At 42.9% G+C, this 20582-nt stretch overlaps 1 protein-coding gene across 12 annotated transcripts in view; it reads left to right on the top strand.

Moving 5' to 3' along the window:
* LPP (LIM domain containing preferred translocation partner in lipoma) overlaps window positions 1-20582 on the top strand; it is a 333675-nt gene that overhangs the window by 297337 nt on the left and 15756 nt on the right. For all 12 annotated transcript variants that reach the window (XM_050308804.1, XM_050308807.1, XM_050308803.1 and 9 more), the window contains 2 exons: window positions 16768-16946; window positions 19941-20061. In XM_050308804.1, coding sequence (XP_050164761.1) covers window positions 16768-16946; window positions 19941-20061 — 300 coding nt within the window. The remainder of the gene's footprint in view (window positions 1-16767; window positions 16947-19940; window positions 20062-20582) is intronic.

The following is a 20582-nucleotide window of genomic DNA, read 5'->3' as shown; positions in this document are numbered from 1 at the left end:
CCAAAGACTTTAAAAGTGTGTGTGTACTTAGGTAACTCTTCTTCCATTATGAATGGAGTTCATCTTGCATGTCTGAGCTAAAGTGTTCCTACACAGGATTTACAAAGCTCGTGTGCATGTGTAGGGGATATGTCAGCTGTTATGTGCCAAGTGGCAGCACCTGTAGGAAAGGGAGAGGAAAATGTAATGAGCCCTTCACAAGTCTGCCAAAAGAAGGAACTCTTGCTCTGCTTCATAGGGAGGAGGTCCCAGCATGGTAAAGTGGCCCGGTGGTGCTGCTTTTGCCCCATATAGGGTATGTAAGGGCAGCTGAGTTACTGTGTGCCCCTCTGTGACACCAGCTATTTGGGGTGGCATGGCCAGGCTGTTAGAGCTGCATTCAACCCTAAGGTTTTCTGTCCACGTTCCCCTGAGATGTTTTCCTGGTACTTGAGTTACCTCTTGTCCTCTGTAGAGGGCTAACAAGAGGGCTCTGGGAGACAGCTGGGAAATAGCTTTTTCCTCTTCCTGCACAGACTATCATTATGTCCATTCAGGTGCCTGCCAGTTCTTCCCCTCAGTGTTTCCTTAGCTCCTAGATCTATAATCCAGCAGGTCTGCTTGCTGGCCTCAGGCATGCCAAAGCAGTTGAGAGTACCCTGAAGCAGCAGGAGGGAAAGAAGAAATCTGGTTAACTTAAGGTAGCTGAAGCTAAACTATTTGAACACTGTTCTGGGCCCATATCTCACATCCCTGGCTTCTGTTCTGAATTCTTTGTTGCCTTATGTCTGTTTTTTGCTCAGCTTGGGTTGCTTCACTGTGCCTTAGTTTTACTTTCCTGAGAAATGGGTTGACGTTAATTGTTTGTTCATCGAGACTTGCGTGGAGTGAGTTCAGAGAGCTCAGCTGACTGGATTGCCATGGTCTTGGGATTCTGGGAGCCTACCCTAGCTGGATATCTCTTCTGTGCCTTACCATCAACTAGGCCAGCAATAACAGCTAAGGGAAAACACATTCTATTCTCTGCAGCAGTGTGTTGTTGACAGAGGGCATCTCTAGAGGTTCCTGGTTCTCCACTCTGAGTACCCTAACATAACATCATTGCCATTAATTCAAACTGCATTCAGGTTACAGTAAATAAGTGTAACATCCAATAGACACTGAATAGTTAAAAAGGTTTATAAAGTTGCAGCTTACAGAAATGGAGTTATAGGTGCATTAAACTACTTTAGATTAGTTTCAGAGGTTCCTCTCATTCTGTATCAGCTGTTTAAGATGCTTCCTAGTTTCTTCCCAAGGGATCTTTCACATCTTTTTCTCCTGGTTGTATTTGTGAAATATCTACCATTAGGACTGCACTTTCTTTTACACTGCAGTTTTGTCTTTTGGGGAATAGACTTCTAGCTCTCTCCATGTTTCCAGCCCTAGGATCATCTTTGCATGATGATTTTGAGCCCTTTACTTGTTGCAGAAGTAGGCTTGACCAGTAGCTTTGAAAATGTTGTCATCATTTAGAGATGCCTAAACACAATTATCATCTACACAGTAACAGCCTAAGTCAGCTTGCTACTTTCCAGGGGCTTGTCAGAGTAATTAGCAATTTTTTATTTTTTATTTTGCCTGTAGTAAGGTAAAATACTTTTCCTCCTTAAATCTTTCTGAAAACATTTCCTAAACTGAAGTTTTTATTTTATATAGCCATGTGGAGTAACCACCACACATTATACAAACCCTGAAATGCCATTAAATCACACGGCTCATTAATGGCTTCTACTTAAGACTCCCTGTGATAGTAACCAGGCAGCCTGGGTTAAACCATCCGTCCCCCAGCCACATCTCTGGGACCAGTGCAACTGTCCCTACAAGAGAAATCATGTGAAAAGAGCATGGCTGAAATGGATTTCTAGGGTGGTACTGCAGAGCTGTGACATCTGATAAGTGCTTGATGCTTATCTGTGGTCTGTTATTAGCAACAAAGCAAAAAATAATTACTGATAAAATTAGTGGATTAATAATATGTCAGATCAGTGGAATGGAGAGGCATGGACTGATGAACATCCTGGACTGCTTTGAGCAAAATTGGTTTAATACACTCAACTGTGAGGCCATCTATTTGTCCAGGAACAAAACCATCATCTTCTGGCACACCACCTTTATCTACAGCTGGAGGCTCATCCTGCAAAGTGTCTTTCTGAGGAAGGAGCAGAACCTTCTGTATTGCCAGCTAAGGGAACCTTCCAGTGCTGTGGCAAAAAGAGCTGGTACCAGTCATTGCAGATGACCTGCTTGTAAAGCCTAGGGGAAGAGTGGTTTTATACCAAGGGCAGCGTTGGTGAGAGAACAGAATCCTGTATCTGTTCTAAGGTGATGTCCTGGCTGATAAAGAAACTTTTATAGTTGAAAGGCAGAGCAGTGGTGAAAGCAGACACACATGAACAGCATGACTGGTTACACCTGGAGCAAAGGTTACTAGGCAGAAAGTCTGTATCTCTTGATGCCTTCAGGCTATGCCCAGGCACTGTGAAGTCTTGATTTAGTCAAACCTGTGAAGCAAAAAAAATCCCAAGTAGATCAGTTTCCAGGGTTTCTGCACAGAAACAGTGCTATGATAGCACCAAGGACCTCACAAACTGTGGATGTGGGGTAAAAGGAATGGTGCCTTGTTTTGTTTTTATTTTGTCACGTTCTCAGAAGAGAGCAGAGAGCCCAGGCATGGTGGGAAGTTGGGAAGCATGCACATAGTGTGTTGACAAGATCCTTGTGTCCCATACATGGCACTAGCTAACACATTCCTCCTGTTACACCACTGCCATGGCAAGTCCAGCTGTCAGTAACTCCAGCTGATACCACTGAAGAATGGTGATTTATGGCCATTGGAGATTTGTCTGCCTTTGTTCAGGAAGCACAAGAAAAACACTTAGAGGTTGTGCTTGGGGGGTCAGCTACCTAGGTCAGAAGAGGTAAAAGCTGCTGTTTTCAAAAATTGGCCTTCTTTCCAGCCATCTTGTGGATTGTCTTCTCCGTGAGAGACTATGGACTGCTTTGTTTTTGTTTATTCCAGGATGCTGAACATACCCCAACTCAAGCTGCAGGCATGGAGTGTCTTTAAGAAAAGGTGGTTTGAATTAACCACCCTAAAGTATAGAACACCCTATCCCTGAGGACACTTTGCAGTGTGTGACTGTGAGCGTTTGGTAGTTAAAAGGGTTGTACCCACAGTGTACCCACAGTGACTTCATTCACACATCAGGCCCTGAAAAAATCAGCTGTACACCCAGCTGTAGTCCCAGGAATGCCAGGCAAGCAGTGGAGTTTAAAGTGCGTGGAAGATGGAGAACTAAATGGGAAAGACAGGTCTTTGGTATCCGGGCAGTATTTTCTCAACAGCAGACCTCAAAGTGTTTTCCAAAGCCTGATAAGAACTAGGATATGTGGGGTCAGTTGAACCCTGGAGTGAGTGCCTTGTTTTCAGTCACACATTCCACATCTCAGCTCAAATATTTTTGTGTTGGGCTTCTTTCAGAATAGTGCAGAAAGACCCTGGAGCCAGAAATACTGTGTAAAACACGCAGGATAATTAGCAACCTCCTGGAAACATGTGCAATTTTAATAAAACTTAAACTTCAGTTTTTTCCCACAGATGGAGTCCAGCAGTACTGTAGGCAGTTTGCACAATTAAGCTATTTTTATGCCTCTTCATCTAAAAACGTGAGTGTTAAAACATATGTAGGTAAAGCAAATGGAAAGCTTAAACTTGCCTACATACCATGCTCATTTGAACTTGCTGCATTAGCCTGGACTGCTGCTGAGCAGTGTGTGCTCCAGCAAAGGTTTTGCAAAGGGAAATGTCTTCACCTACAAACCTGGCTTCGTAAAAAGCCCTATGACTTTGCAGCTCCAGAAGATACTGACTTTCCCTGCCAACCACAAAGGGGAATAAATGACTCTGGGAAGGCTCAAGTAATTATACAAAGTGCCTGGATCAACTTTTCCATGGGGATCCTGTAGCTACTGGTCTGATGGCTTAATAATGTGCTTCTGAAATGGCTGCTTTCCACTGCTGCTTCTCTCTGGGGCCAGATTTCCAGCAAGACTCCTTAGCTGCCCTTGTGGAACTGGCAGGACTCATGCTGCATGTGAAGGAGCCAACATTAACTTTTCTGTAGGAAAACTTGCAGGTAGGGCAGAGCTGGGCTATGCTGCCCCAGCAACAAACTTTGAAAAAGAGGATGACTCAGTAAGCCCTAGATCACTTCCTTGTTCCCCACCCTTCACTGCCACTCCCTGTCCCTCTGTTCTTCTCCCTCATCTCTTTGGAAGCTGATGTGGGAATGTGTGTAGGGAGGGACCACTTTGCACAGCAGAGTAGTACAGTGCCAGCAACAAAATGTGTTCCTTTCATTAGGAGACCACCAGCACTTGTCCTTATTGCCTGCATAAGTTGGATCACTCAGGTACAAGAGCCATGTTTTAATACTAGGCTGTCTTGTCTCTTTTCAGCTGGGTCTGGTCCATAGTTAGAGTCTGAAGATTGGCCCTTCCTTCTTTCGTTCCTTATAGCTCCACTACATTGGAAACTGTGTATGGAAAGATGTGGGCCTGTACCAGTTTTACTTTGCATGAATTGCTTGGCAAAACATGAGAGTCGGATTACTTTGGGTGTTCAGATGTTCTTGCTGGGGAGATGGCAATTTCTGGTCCTCAGAAAGGAAAGTTGAAAGTAACTTGTATTAGGATGGAAATGAGCAATTCAGCAGTTATGCTGGGAAACAACCATTGATGCAGGTGATCTCAGACCTTTTAAAATACTATGAGAAACACTGGAGCATGGTCTTTTCCACTGTTATGGAAAGAAAATCCCCATAACAGAATGGAACAGTTATAGAACAGAATGATCCTGGAATAATGTTGGTTTTTCCTCTATATTCCATAACCACTGTGATTTCAGCCTGAGAGTCCATACACAGAGAGGATGATATTGACTGGAGAATGGACATGTTATATAATATCTATTATACATTCAGGGTGTTTATATAAATGCACATTTCTTATGTAACTATGTCACTAGGAAAACAGTGAGGTTGGACAAGTTGGTTTCTCCCGCTGTTGCTGTTCTGCTTTGCTTGTTGATTCTTAAGCGCTGTCACAAGACACTGGAGTTCGTGCTATTGCTGTGTGTGCCCAAGTGAATCTCTTCTTTTCAAAAGCTCCATTCACTTTGGGTTTTGCTGTTGTTGTCAACTGCTGTTTCTTTTTTAAAACATAGTGTTTGGCTGAAAGCCTTTGGTGTTGTTTTCACAAACTCAGGAGTAATCTGGTTAGTGTATACTAGGGACTGACAGTTAGTTGACTAGCACAGTGTTCAGTTGCTGTGCTTTTCAACTTGAAATAGCATCCAGGGCAGTTTCCTCAAGTGATGTGAAAGACCTGGTAAAGAAATGCCAACTGTCATCTTGATTTTTGGTCTGCCCTGCTCTGACATAAACCTTTCTGACAGCTCAAACCAGTGTCCTTCATATTCCAAATTAATCCAAAATTTCTTGTGGTGATGAAAGGGAAAGAAATTACTTGAATGCAGGTTTCCTTCTCTGAACATCCTTGACTAACCCTGCTGACACCAGAGAATTACCACCTACTTAGACATGCCCATCTGCTCTTGGTGCAACTTTGAGCCTAAGACATTCTTATTTGCTTTCCAACAGTTTTGCCATCCAAGATCTCAGTATCCAAGTCTCCATATTGTCTGTCCAAAATAATAAAACTGGTTTTGGGGGTTTTTTACAGAGAGTCTTTTTCTGGATTGAAAGCAAAGGAACACTGCTAAGAGATTAGATCAACTAGGTAGACAATTATGTTGCAAGGAATCTTCTGTCCAATAGCCTCACAACAATATCTTGAACAGTAGAGTAGCCCAAAGCTTTTGGTTTACTTTTCACAAGTTTTTCCAGGAGGGATCTGATCTATAGCCTGGGTATCTGTTTGTAAGTTTAGAAGGAATACTCTGCCATCTCTCTCCCAGCTGTACTGCAAGCTGAGTTCTAGCAGAAGCACCCTTGGAGGTGGGCAAGAGGTGCAGAACAACTGATGTAAATCATCTTCTCTGTCTGTCTTTCTGTGGATGAGATCATCTCATAGTGAAGGAAGGAAGGTGATGGATAGATTCCCAGCATGGAACATCAGTCTCCAACTTTCACTTTTTTCACATCTCACTTGACCTCTTTGGGAAGTTCTGTTATCTGTGCTATGCCTTGTCTGGATTCTTCTTACACAGCTGTCTCAATTTTCCCTTTTTGTATCCCTTCCTTCTTTGTCACTCTTATCTCAGCAGGTGGCTCATACTTGCTTCTCCAGACCAGGAACTGAAGGAAACATCCAGGTCACCTGAATGAAAAGAATAGGGATGTCATTGCATCTAAAAATAATGCCAGTAGGTGATATACTTGACCCTGGACTTACTCAGCAGCCTGGATTTATTTCCAATTAAAGTCTGACTCTAGATAGAAGAATGGGTGTCACTCCAGGGGATAACTCAGTGCAAGCCTCTGAACAAATCCTGGCCCCCAAAAATATAAAATTTTTAGTCTTGGTGTAGAGGGGAAAGAGTATACAAACACAGTTCTTGCCTTACATTGACTCACTAAATACTGTTTTCTGTTATTCTTGACAGTGACCTGTGCCAGTTGTCTCTGGGCCCTGCCCAGTTTTCTTTCAAAATCTTTAAAAATACACATTTCATTTAGGAAGCTTTCTTCAGGAAATAAGAAGCCCCCTTTCCCCCACCCTTTGGAAGGATCTCAGAGTACCCACAAAGGTTTTCAGCCCTTGTATTCCAGGTACAGATAAGTCTCCCACTGTCCTAAAGGCTCCAAGACGTTCTCCTCATGTCAGGGACATAAATGCATTTGGCAACTCTTTAAGAAACATATCAGGTATTTGGAAAAATCATATTCTCAGTGTCTGTTTGGGTAGCAGCAGCATCCAAGTATTGTGAGAGTTTTGGTGGAGTTTATTCCAAACTTTATACTGGATTATGTTATCTATTAAATGCAGCTATTTTTATGCTGAACTGTTGCCATGACCTGTATTTCACAACTTGCACGTATACACTGAAAAAATATTATCTTGCATTCAAAAGGTGTTTCACTGAAAGCTCCGTGAAATTCTGTGCAAAAGCTCATTACCTTCTTGCTTGGGTTTTCAGTTTCATTTTGAGGGCGTGTTTGTTTCTTGGTAGTTCCAGGTGCCAGCCTTGGTGTTCATAATGGAGATGTGACTTCTGTCAGAACACCACAGGCCTCCTAATAGTTTACTAAACTCACTCCATAGATCATGTGAAGGACAGAGGTAGAAAATAATGAAATATTGAAATTATTCTCTGAGTCACTGGGGAACCCAAGGACAGAAGCCAAGCACCCTTTTTTTCCACTGCTCTGTCCCTGACACCAGAAAACATGATTTTCTCTTGTGACTTATATGAGATATTCAGGAGAAGCTTTGCATTCTCTTTGAGCAATTAAGGTGGTACGGGTAGCTGTTAAACTGATATCTAGCTGAAATATTTAATTTATTTAGTAGCTGTTAGAAGCAACTTAGAGATGCCCTTATCTGTGACTTGAAATAAACAAATGAAAATAGGTTGTGGCCTTTTCTTGTGGTTTGGAGAGATGAGGGATTTTTATTCTCAAGGAGTGAATGGGAAGGACTCTGCCTTTTTTTTTTTCTTCTTTTTTTTCTTTTTTTTCTTTTTTTTTCTTTTTTTTTTCTTTTTTTTTTTTTTCTTACAAACTTCAGGAGAACCTGGATTCTTGAACAGTAGCCCTGTCTTTTCCCTTGGTTTCTCCAGGAAATCTATCCTGGAGAGCACAGAAAGCAGAAAATGCCAACTTTAAACAGGTTGTAGTTAAAAAGCTGGTAGTGTCCAATCTGTAACCAAAGCAAGCTCAGCTTTGCTGGATGCTAGTTTACTGACAGAGTTTCTAACTAAAATTTGTTTTCCATGTTAATCAACAAGTTTCCATTTTCATGATGGTTTTTATGTCACAAATTCTTGCATTGCTTGGAGAATCCTTGAGGAAGCGCATGGCAGGCGAGAATTCATTTCTAATGTAAAAATACCAAGAAAGGGGAGGGTGAGGGGAACTATAAATAACCACCAAGATGTCACAGAGTCAGTCATTTTTTCCTCTGCAAGTCAGCTTTAGCAGTTAAGGTCAAGATAACATTTCCATGTCAATGGTCAGTTACATCAAAATTCTAAAACAGGAATATTGAATGGAATTTTGGATTTTTTTTCTTGTATTGTGCCCAGATTTGACCAATTTATAGTCTCTTTGGTCCGCCAGCTCAGAGTTCCAGTGTTATTTTGGTTAAGCTCTTTGCCAGAGTGGCAAGCTTGGATTGGAACATTGGGTTTATTAAAGACTATGAAATTAAATTCACCACCAAAGGAAAAGAAAAAGAGCCCACTTCTTGCCGATTGTCACTTCTTTATTTCCTTTGATGCGGCTCAGTTTGACTTGAATTTTAGCCTCACATTTTTGCTACACAATTTTGTTTTGTTTTTGCAAAGTTCTAATCAGCTTAAACTGCAAGCGGTTGGAAATGCCTCTCTAACAGCTTCCTTGGTGTTGCTAATTAAGCTTGAAATCTCTGTGTTGTCCACAATTGTGCCTAAACAAGGAGCAGAGTGTATGTGCTTGCTGTATGCCACATCTCCCAGCTGCATGTAATTCTGCTGCCTGCGCAGAAAGTAATCACAACAGGACAGAACCTATAGTCTTTATTTAGGCAAAACTCCCAGGGTGACGTGCAAGGTCAGGCACATCGTGTTTTGAGGGAAGAGATGGATTTGATGGTGAGAATTTGTACAGCAAGCAGCACTACATCTATAGCACAAAGACTGGAAGTGCCTGGCCATAAAGAACAGCTATGCTTTATGCCCCAGAGCACTTTGTACTGCAGAGTCCTGAGTTATGATCTGTAGGTGCTCTCACCTGATGTGTTTGTGTGTTAATAATAGATAAAAACACAGGGCTATCAAAACCTGCCATGTATTCCCCCTGTCCCTCAGGAGCAAAGCTAATAGAATATCATAGTTTTTAAAGCTACCAAGGTTCACTTCAGCAGGAAAAGGGCCCTAACAAATCCTCAAACACATCTTTCTGCATTCAGCAAAGCCATGGGATGATTTATCTCTAGGTAGCGACCACAGCGGTGTGAAGCAACACTAATCTGCTGAGGCATGGCTGCCTTGTGCGACGCGGGCCAGGGATTTCCGCGGTAGCTCTGTGCCAGTTCGCCTGAGCTGCAGAAGCCTTGAACAAACTGTTTACCTCTGACATTCTGGAAAGGATTTTGAGGGATTTCCTTCAAATTAGAAATCTTTGAAAATCAGCATCCTGCGCCAGGCGTTGTATTATGCAACAGCTTGGAATGAAGGTCTGGTCGTGCACTTAGGATCTTCTTGGATTGAAGAAATAGGAGATGGAAGCTGTCTTATCAGATCATCCCTCCCTGCCAAGCAGGCTTGTCTCCTGTGCTCTGCCGGTGCTGCTTTGCTTTACAAATGCTCCTCTCCCCAGCATTCTAAAAGCCTGCCCCAGCTTACTGGTTGGATGTTTTCTGGTCCCCATGCAGTCCTGGTGTAGTGTGACCGACTTCACATGGTTATACCGAGGTTCATACCTGCTGTTTGGTGTGCTTGGCAGTGCTAACAGTAAGTATGAGCTGTACTCACCAACATGCAGCATGAACTGCTTCAGTTCTATGGGGGGTATGTAGCTCCCCTCTTCTGGTGGCAGTAGACATGGTGTGAGAAGGTTTGGAAATCCAGCCTCCCCAGAAAATTACTGAAGGAACTGGGGCTCATTACCAAGACATTTAATAATGTCCATTTACATAGCAGTTGCTAAGGGTGCTTTCAGTTGCTTGGCTTACTGCAGTATTCCATGCAACTGTAATTATTGTTGTTGAAAAAATTTCATATGCATAGACTTCTTTATTCTCCATGCTTTTTTCAAGTCGACTCTAAGTTAGAAGCATTTCCCCACTATTAAAATACTTTAATCTTGCAAATGGCTGTAGCCACCTTGGAGTATTGTGAATGTTGTTCCCCGGTACTGCGCCTCCCAAGGTCAGACCTGGCTGACTTTTGAGATGCATTCCAATCATTACAAATAAAAAAAAATTAATTTTTGCTGCTAAAAATGCATTGTTTCCATTAAGTAACAATTCAGGCACACAGACTACTTCATAAGTATTTGTCAAACCTAACAGCATCCAGTTTCTCACTGGAATATGTAACTTTTGCAGCCATTTGATTTACAGGCCAACTGAGGCACAGAGCATGGGAATGCTTTGCCTATGGCAGTTACTTGGTTTAAAAGTCAGAAGTAAAATCCAGGCTTTTTATCTTCCAGCCTACCAATTGGGAGGACAGTTCACACATTTCTTACATTCATAGGCACTGCTGTTTTAAAGGGACAAAGATCTCTGTGTTGTCAGAGCAAGGAATGTACAAAAGATGAGTGGCTTTGAGTGCCAGAAAGTAGTTCAGTAATTTCCAACGCAAGGCTTCTTGTGGATTTTTAGCTGGAAGGAGTCAATGTGATTGTGGTTGGACACTGAGCATAATGCAGAGCAGATCATTTAACCCTGACGTTCCTCCCTCACTCTCAACTTAGTAGTACTAGAAACAGATGTGGGTCTTATCTAAACTAGCACTGAACGTCAGAGAAGTCATCTAGTCCCTGCCTGTGGTATTCCAAACATTAATTAGATTCACCATTAAAAGTATATACCATTCCGCTGTTAGTATGGCCAGCTTATGTGCCTTCCACATCCAGCAGTCTTTTGTACATTTCCTCTTCAGCCTTTGGTATGCTCAGACAATGGTAAAGCCATCCCTCGGCCTTTCCTTGATAAGACAGCTATCTTAGCAAGTGGAGCTCCTTCCTCCTCACACTGTAGAGCGTATTTTGACATCTGCATGTCATTTAAGAAGCATTTCTCAATTGCTGTTCCATTTTCATCGTGGCCCTTCTGTTAGTGCACATTTGTGGACTCAACTGCATGTCATTGTCATCTTTGCTGCTAGCATAAGCCATAAAACATACCTCGTCTTTAATAGTTACAGGGCAGGGGGAAGGGACTCCTTCATCCTGTATACTAAGAGGACTTTCTGCCTGATTCACCTCCAGCTGCTCCACGTCCAAAACTACAAAGCTGAATTCAGTTTTCCTGAAGAAAAGCAAATTCCAGCAGAGGAGAAGCATGCCAGCTGTGGTATTGCTACTGTGCTGGGAAAGCCACTAAAAACTGAGCCGAATGGAAGAACAATTTGAAAGCCACTGAATACAGTAACCTCCAGGGCCAGAGTCTGCCCTGTGCAAGTGGTAGCTGTATGCACAGCTCAGACTAGTTACCAGCATGCTGGTAATGCTGCAGGGTTGCCAATGTAATTTATTCCAGTATCTTCCTTTGCATCTCCCAGCAAAACAAGCTATACTATCTAAAGAACAGCCTCACTGATTACCGTTGTGTCTGAATTAGGGTTTTTTTCCAGGATATTTTGGATTGTCAGGGGTCACATCTTTTACCCCAACACACTGATGCAGCTATGGCAACATGGTCTGAAGGTCAGAGCATCAGCTGAGGTGTTTCTGCAGCCATCCCTCAGAGAGCAACAGGAAGGGAAGGAGCATGTCATCCACTGATAATAATGTGTCCAGCTCGTCAGTCTAGGGGAGAAGGATTAACTCAAGCCCAAACTGTCTCCTCAAATATGCAGGAAGGAATTTTGTGATAGCTTTTAGTGACTTAAATGTTACTTTTCCAAGATCTACCCATTTGTGGAGATAGCAGTTGGGGAGCCTGAGGTGGAAATCAGGTCTTGGATTTTCCTTTTCTAGAAGTAATGCCAAAAAAGAGTTTGAAAGTGTTGAAATTACATCTCGATACTTAACCCCCCTGCCACCAATGTCTGCTTTATATATAATTTGTAATCCAACTATATATTTTCAGACCCAAAACCTAAATGAAACCATTTGAAATTATTTGAAGTGCACTGTTTCAATTGACCTGATCTAATTTGGGGTTTATAAATTCACCAGACTTCTTGAGATTAAAGTGTTCTGTCTTCACTTAAGTATGGAAACATTTTCAAGCCTCAAAAATTATCCCACAAGGGGAAAAATGTCTGCTGCTCTGCTCTCCTCGCCGTCTGAGGAAATGAAGGACGGAGTCACAAGATTTAAAGCAAGTCACTTACCACACTTTACTAAGTTACTGTTCAACTATAGCATTTGACCATGTGCCTGTTTTTAGCACAACAGTCACTTTTGATTCATGTGGCTTAATACCATCTCCTCTGCTCAGTCACTTCAAAAAATGTGTTTCTCCTGCAATACTCACAGAAAGTGAGGTTGTGTCCCTGTGCATGAGTTGCCAATGTACTTTATTCCAGCAACTTCCCTCCCGTCTCTGAGCAAAATAAGCAGTACCATGCTCATGTCTCTGTGCGTGAGCTCTCCTCTGTCTGGTGTTCAGAGTGCAAGAGAGATTATTTATGTTCATTAGAGTTTGGGATGCATTGCCAATACAGAAGACGCAATGACTAATCTGTGTGGCTTTTCTTGTGCACTCATTGCTAGGTCGTTGTGGGAGAGTCTTTGTGCTGCACGATCTTGTGAGTTACTGCTGTCACCCAAAATTTGGATATGAGGGGTTATAATCTGCAGCATTAGGGAAGCAGGATGAGCTGCAACCCATAGGCTGTCACTGCACCTCTGCTCCCCAGAGCTGTTTGCCACCTTGCCATCTGGGATGTGAAATTTTCAGGAGGGGATTCAAACACTTCCCTGCTCAAGTCTTCAATGGCTCTTGCAACCCAGAAGTCTTTCCCAGCAGTCTAGGGTTTCACTTCATGTCCCATATTTAAACTTGATGTCTGCAGAGTGACTCCCTTTGGCTTTCTGTGGTTTCTGAAGGGACAAGTATTGCTTTAGGGAGGTCAAACAACTCCCACCACCACTTGCTTCTAGATGCTTGGTCCCAAGCAGTTTGTTCCCACTTTGCCACTGATTGTGTTGCATGTGTTTAAGTCTCTGAGTTTTTACTTGCAAGCTGATGCTTGATATCCTGGTCATTTCAGTTCTTTCGTTGTGTTTTAGTGTGCCTTTGCTTGGGTTATTTTTCTGGCTGCTATTTGCTTTATTCTCTCCATGTGAGATTCTTTTTCTTTGCCATGGATAAGCAGTTCTGCCTTCAGAAAACCTGGGCCCAGACTCAGCTTTTAACATTGTGCCAACCTTCCACTTAGAAGTGGATGGTTCCTTCCCTGTGATTTTCAAATCCAAACTGGATTTGGAGATACAAATGTCTCTAAAAAAGAAGGGCTCTCCCTTCCTCTTAGCCAAAGTATGGGAGAAGGTTCGTAAATTTTCCCCTCAACCCACACTGGATTTGTGGACCATATTCTTATGAATTTGACCACAGCCCCTAGGGCCTAATTTTTCCTAGCTGTTTCTCATGTTTCTTCTCTGTGCCTTGTCTTAGTCCTCGGTGTAGCTGATCAGAAGCACTCAGCTCTACCTGTTGATTACACAGAGAGCTGGCAACAGCTTGGGAGAAAAGAAGAAAAATAGGTCTTATAGGCATTTTTCTTCATCTTGTTTGGCTTTTTGTAGATTTGAAAGCTCCAGGAGGTGCTAGGAGAGTTAGCTAAACTGTGAAAGAGAGCAAAATCAAGAAGCCAAACTTATAATCCAGCAGGGATGCCATTCCCGTAATGTGCAGAAATACATTTATGCAGGTTGTTAGCTGCTGGGGCAGCACTTTGGCATGTGGGATAACCTGATTAGAGAGTCAAAGAAAACCCTGTTAGCTCCACAGGCCAAATCCTGCCTTAGAGCAACCTGATGTCAAATGGGTGTGAATCAAGGAAGCTTTCCCTTTGGCATCATCTGGTAACACCTTGAAGAGAAGGGGCTGAGCCAGGGTTCTAGCAAGGAGAGAGACTTAAGCAAATACGCTCCCAGACAGGGAGTGAGCTGGAGTCTGAAACTAATGACTTTGTTTTTCCTCACTGGTAGAGACTTGGAAGGATGAAAAGAATAAACTTCTCAGGTCTAATTTTCAGGTTGTATAGAAGGTTTAATAGGGAGTTGGTTAATTTAAAATGCTTGTCTTACTTAGCTGTGAGAATGTCAAACAGTGTGACAGAGATGAGATTTGGGATCAGAAAATGTGTGTTTTCAGAAGGCATAACCCATAAGGGTGATTGCCTGCTGTCCTGGTCACTGTGAAACTCCCACCAAAGTCAGTGTTACCATGAAAATTCAGACAAGACGGTTGTTGTAATGATCCCTTGCAGTCCTATCTGAAATGTATGAGCAGGAGTTAGATCCATAGTGAGAGCAGTTCCAGGCCACGGTGTTTGGTGCTAAATCCCCTTGCAGGTTGGATTGGTGCTGCAGGGTTCTTCTCTGTTCACAGTCTCAGGTGGGCTGTGTTCTGTGCTGCTGTCTGGAAGGCCAGGCCATTGGCAGGGGTAGCAGACCAGGGGAACTGCTGGGCTGATCAGTCCCCAACGTGGTTGTATGCCAGGGAACTCCTGGTCGTGTTGTGGGTGCTCAGTGTTTATCAGAATTCAAAAATTATCAAGAAAGTTCATGGGAGAAACATGCCGCTTAAGGGAAAAGCCAAGCTCTGTCTCAGGAAGTCCCTAAACCAGCAATCAGTGGATGCTGGAAGCACATCCTAAGGAATTGCTGTGTTTTGCTAGCCCTGTTCTCATACTTTGGCCTCTGTTGCTGGCAACTGTTGGACAAGAAGCAAGCAGTGACTTGGTGAGGCAAACGCTCAGTACTTGTGTGTATTCAGAGGGTGTCATAGCAAACACCTTATGAAAGGCACAATCTTCCGTCAGTATCCGCAGGTATGCTGCATTCCTTCCTTGGCAGAAAAATACAGAGAACAGCATGGATGCGGACTGAGATGATGTGATCTGCTTATGCAAAGCAAAATGGTACATTTGCCAGGTTATTTCTCCAAGGAGAAAATTGTTGACCTTGCTTTTTCTGGCATACCAGCTACTGTTACAATGATGATGATGGTGACAGCAACCAGACAAAAGGGCCAGCAGTCATTCTTTCCTGCCCATTATTACAAGGTACGAAGCAAAATCCAGTCTGAATTCAATGCTAGTCTGGCTGTGCGCTCTTTACAAATCTGTGAGGCAGTTCTCATATGGTTTGAAATTCAGGACTTTTCATATAGACCTTTCCAAAAACAATCTTTTGGATCTTCTGATTATAAACTTGTGTATTTCTATGTTTGTACATTACCAGTCATGTGCAGCCCAGAGATATATGTATGATAGCAAATGTATGAATGTAGAAGTAACCTTTCTGAGCTCCTGAGTGATTCATCTCCTGACAATACATTTTGGCTGCACATGTAAGGACTGGATCTTGCCCCTGAGAATACTGGCTCAAAGAAACAATAACAATGCGGTCAGTCAAAGCACTACTTTCCCTGGGAATTTTGTTGCATGAGGAAGCAGAAGAACTTCAGCCTTCCTGTGTTTGTCAACATGATCTGCCTTTCAGCAGCTTTTTTATGTTTCTGTCCCATTACATTTTTTCCTTTCCCCACCCTCCTTATTTCTGTCTATCTAAACGATAATCAATAGTGTAATTACAGACTTTTCTACCTCACCCAAGATGCAGATGCTGATTAATGACATTATTTGATAACTTCAGGGTGCATGAAGCAAAAATAGTAGATTAATTTTGCTTTCCTAAGTTTTGTGTTTCCAGTGAAATGATATTGTTCACATCTTTGTGGATTGCACCCTCTGTTCATGGCATGTGTCTTTAAAGTGCTTGGTTTGAAAGAGTAAGTTACCCAGCTGGTGTCAGAAGAGCTGGTGTGGTTCACAGACAACCATCTGAAACAAAATTATCTTGCTGTTTCTATAATTAACTGCAGGGGTGAGTGAGGGTTGAAATGAGATGAATCATTCAATGGACCCCACTTGAAAGGTGGGAATTTTTTTGGCTCCAGCACTTCAGGAGCAGGCCAGTATGTAAAACCTGTGCAGCAAGGATCATGGCCTTAGAGCTGGCATTTCACAGTTATTATCTCAAACACTGTGGGCCAGAGATAAATGAACCATTTAAGTCATCCTGAACTCCTGTCCTTGCGATGCTTTCGTTGCAGCCTCGGCTTTGCTCTATCCCCAGACTCAACAGTATTCTCTGTGGTGAGAGAAGAAGAGCAAGATTTTCATACAAAGCAGATGAAGATATTTTTATGGGATCTGTATTGGCAGAGCAGTTAGGGGATCTCTGTGTAGCCCCAGGAGTTTGCACTTCAGCTTTGCACTGACCTCTGTTGGAGCTTGTCTCTAATCATCTCCACTGCAAAAGGTCACTCAGGCTGGGCAGTCCACAGGCAAAAGCCCAGGAGTGCAGGCTGCAGAACTCCTTCACGTGCTCCTGGCTACAGAAGCTGCGGTGTCTGACACACCCACCTGATGGGCTCTCTCTGATCATTTATCAGAGCTGCTGAGAGAAGGCTCTGGTTTGTGTTGTCACACTATATAAGGGCTTGACCCAGGCTCTGTGCTGTTATCATACTCTTTGATAACTGTTGACTGTACTGCACTTATCTAGAAGAAATGGCTAAAGCTTCCAAGTAAACCAGCAGCAGCCTCCAACCCAGCTGACCTTTGTAAATGTCCCACTGAGATGGTGCTCACATCTGTTGTGTATGTTTTCTTTGCAGAATACACTGGAGCAATGCAGTGTCTGCGCAAAGCCCATCATGGAAAGGATCCTCCGAGCCACTGGGAAGGCCTATCATCCCCACTGTTTCACCTGTGTGATGTGCCATCGCAGCCTGGATGGGATCCCCTTCACTGTGGATGCTGGCGGGAACATCCACTGCATCGAGGATTTCCATAAGTATGGCCTAAGCTGCTGTCAGTGCTTTGCTTATTGTCTTTTCTCGTTTGTCCCTAAAAGTCCTCTTTTTTCAGTCTGAGTATTCAAGAAGATCTGAACCCTCTGCCACTTCCTCCAAAGGCTCTTAAATAGTAGGCAGAGCTTTGCCCTAAGCAGGCACACTGTGGCATACAAGATTAATTGGTTAGGGACTGATGCTGCTTGATCCCTGTTTCGCTTAGGGCTGAATTCAGGGATAACCTCTGTGTTCCCTCTGTTTTAAGTTCTCTGCCTTCCCCTGCCCTCAATATGTGCATGTTTCTCCTCACTGCCTGTACCTGCACTTTCTCATCAGCATCTCACTGCTTTTTCCACTGAGCAATTAAGAGAGGTCCTGTCCTGCTGCACTCTGCAGGTGTTTACTTACCAGCTAGAGGGATCTCCGTGGCCACAGGCTGCTCAGAGCTCCTTTTGTTTCTAGTTGCTAATTAGCTTTTTAAAGCTGCTGAAAATACAGCCCTGGTAATAATTTATAGTGAAACTGCTATTTAAAGTAAGTTGAAAGGTATAGTTGCAAGTAATGTCTGTCACTGCCATGCTACCACCCCCATCATCACAACTAATCTAGGGAAGACAGGTAGATATAATCAGAGCACAAATGTTTGCCCTGTATGGAAAAGACAGATACACTACACCCCTCAATTAAAAGATGAAATCAATACTGACAAATGTGAGCTTACATCTCAACCATTTATCTCTTAATTTCTAAGGGGTTAGACTTAATTAGAGCCTCATGACATCAGTGTGTGGGTCTGAAAGCTCAAAGAAGTAGGCTGACTTGACAGCAAAGGAAGCAGCTACAATCAACTGGCATGTTCGAATCCAACATGAGAATGTTCCCTGTAGCTCAGCTGGGCTGGGTTAATTGGCAGCTGCTGTATGGCCTTGCCTTTGTCTGCCACCAGTTGTGTGTAAGGTAAAATACGGTCCTGAGCACAGGCCAAACAGGAGGTTTATGCAGCACTCGAGCATCTGAAGGGTGGGATTTGGAGGCTGCTCCTTCCCCAAGCCCCTTAGGCCAAGGGCTCACATGCTTTCAGGAGAAAGGTTGGGAGCAGAGCTGATGTCCCACACTGAAGTCTTTTGACAGTGACTGCATATGGACTTCGGGGCTCTGAGAGTGGGAAGTGGGAGGCTGTCAATCCAAGGAAAGGACATAAAAATCACTGAGTGAAAGGTTGAGGGGAAGATGATGGGAATAGCATGAGATCCGGCATGACACTCAGGATGTTTTTGGCCAGCCACACATTTCGCAGCCCTTTGGCCAGCCCAGTTTTAATTGATTAGGGATGATGTCCTCCTCATCTGGAGGTTGAGTGTTCTAAATCTACATCCTCTTGATAACAAAATTGTAGCTGATGCTCACACTGTAACTCAGCTTCTCCCTGAGCTCAGGCCCTAAGTAGCACGTCCACATCCCCTGAAATCTGCAGGAGTTATCTCAGGGTCCTGGAAGATAATATTTGGCTCATAATGAATTACTGACTGTAGTCTGGACAAAGAAATGTTGAAGTATTTTTAAGTACCACATTTGAGCTAAATGGCAAAAGGAAGCGGCTGCATGAAGCAGCATATAATTAATTGCGATTACAGCTCTGGTCATATCATGATCCATTTAAGTTATTTTTCAGAGCGCTCGCTTTAGCCACTGTTTAATTCATTTTTTCGTTAGATCGCAGCTACACAGACATCTTTCATCTGCTGCCAGTGAAATTAATATTTTTCTTTATTCCTGGTACAGATAGATTTCTCTTTTTTTCTTTTCTAAGCTAGTTAATTCTGAGGTGGTTCATGTGACAGGCTGGGTGGCAGAGTCAATCTTTGCTAGGCATTTCAGAAGAGAAAGGCCTTTGATCTTCTCGTGTTCTGATGTTTGCCATAAGCTTTGCCCTCTGTCCCTCTATAGCCCCTGACCCCGGCTCTCATTATATGGCAGCAGATTCTGGAGGTGTAAGTTTCCTTTTTTGCAAGCAGAATTTGCAGCCAGGGAATTGGTACCCGTAGGTTTTGAACCAAAACAGCACATAATGTTTCACCACAGGCTAAATGTTCCCAAGCATCCCCACCTGTCTAGGATTAGAGATCGATGCTTCTCAAGGGAACTGGGAGGGGGCAAAACCAGAATTAATGCAGAACACAGGTGAATTAGCCAGATGGGCATATGGTGGGCAGTATAAGGGGAAAAAGAAAGGCCTGTGCTTCTCTTGATCCCTGAGTTGACCCTGATTCAAGTAAGTCCCTTCATGCAGTGAGTTATTGTCACTATACTATACAATTCTGACTTAGGCTGACTGTAAGAGAGAACATTGGTGTCTCTGCACCCAGACTTGTTCCCTTTTAAGTTTGGAAACCCACTATTGGATAACTGAGAGCTGGTTTTAGCTAGAAAATGCAGCAAGTCACAAGATGGCTCAGAATTTTAAAGTGGATGAGGTAAACCTCAACACATGAGTATAGTGCATTCTTTTTACCATCTGTATTAAGACTTTTAACCTATTTGTTCCAATCTCCAAATTTTAATATTTTGGGTTTTGTTTTCAAGAGATACTCCTGAAGCAAATTGTCATCTTTCTAACCTTGGGATTTGCATGGACTTTCTTAGAGAGATGATAAAGGGTTGTGGCAGTGCACAGGTGCCACAATCATGGGACATTCACCTTAGTTGTTAATTAGGACAGGCACAATATGCTTTGCTGCCCGTCAGATGTTCTTTAAGTCCTCTCCTAAAAGTCTGCAAAATGCTCTTTAATATCCTACAAGCCTGAAAACACATTTTAAGACTAAAGTGCTCCTTTCTGTCTTCTTTCCAAGAAGGCAGCTGTGCAAAGCTTCAGCTGTGACATATCTGCACATACATGTGTGTATTTGTACAAATGCACACGTTTCTGGTTTCATGTTAACAAAAACTTTCACTCCAAGTTTGAGGATGACTGGGACTGTCTCTTCCTTCCTCAGGAAATTTGCCCCGAGATGTTCTGTGTGTAAGGAGCCCATCATGCCGGCCCCAGGGCAAGAGGAGACTGTTCGCATTGTTGCCTTGGATCGTGACTTCCATGTCCAGTGCTACCGATGTGAGGTTAGTATTCCTGTCACTGTGTCAAGGAAATCTGTGAAGGACAGAAAGCAAAGACTGGCTCAACTTCATCACTGCCTCATGTTATACACATGACAGGTATAACCTAATGTAACACTGGCTCTACAATCAAATTATTTCATTGACTTCAGCATGCAAGGAATTTTTCCTCATATATATCAGCGCAAATGAGGAGAAAATCAGGCTCCTTGTTTATAACAGGTTCATTAGGAGAGCAAGAGAATGTGACTCAGGTAATTAGGGCTTAATATTTGAGAACTTCATAAATTATAGCTTGGATACAAATGTAGCTCGTGTTTATGTTCTTGAAAGCTAATGCGTGTTAGAATTTGAGCAAGATTGTACAGGAAACTCAGCATATGGCTCTGGGTTGAAGAATTTTAATGGACACATAAACATGATTGTTCTTGTTTTGTGCAATGCTTTTTGTGCTACTTTCCTTGTTCACTTTCATTATGCACTTCATGTAATTTTGATGGTAAGAATCTGAAGACAGAGAATAA

Source organism: Myiozetetes cayanensis, unplaced genomic scaffold (assembly GCF_022539395.1).
Source record: "Myiozetetes cayanensis isolate MyiCay16 unplaced genomic scaffold, myiCay2020 scf13, whole genome shotgun sequence".
Lineage (NCBI taxonomy): Eukaryota > Metazoa > Chordata > Aves > Passeriformes > Tyrannidae > Myiozetetes > Myiozetetes cayanensis.
This window is presented reverse-complemented; position numbering and strand designations above follow the sequence as displayed.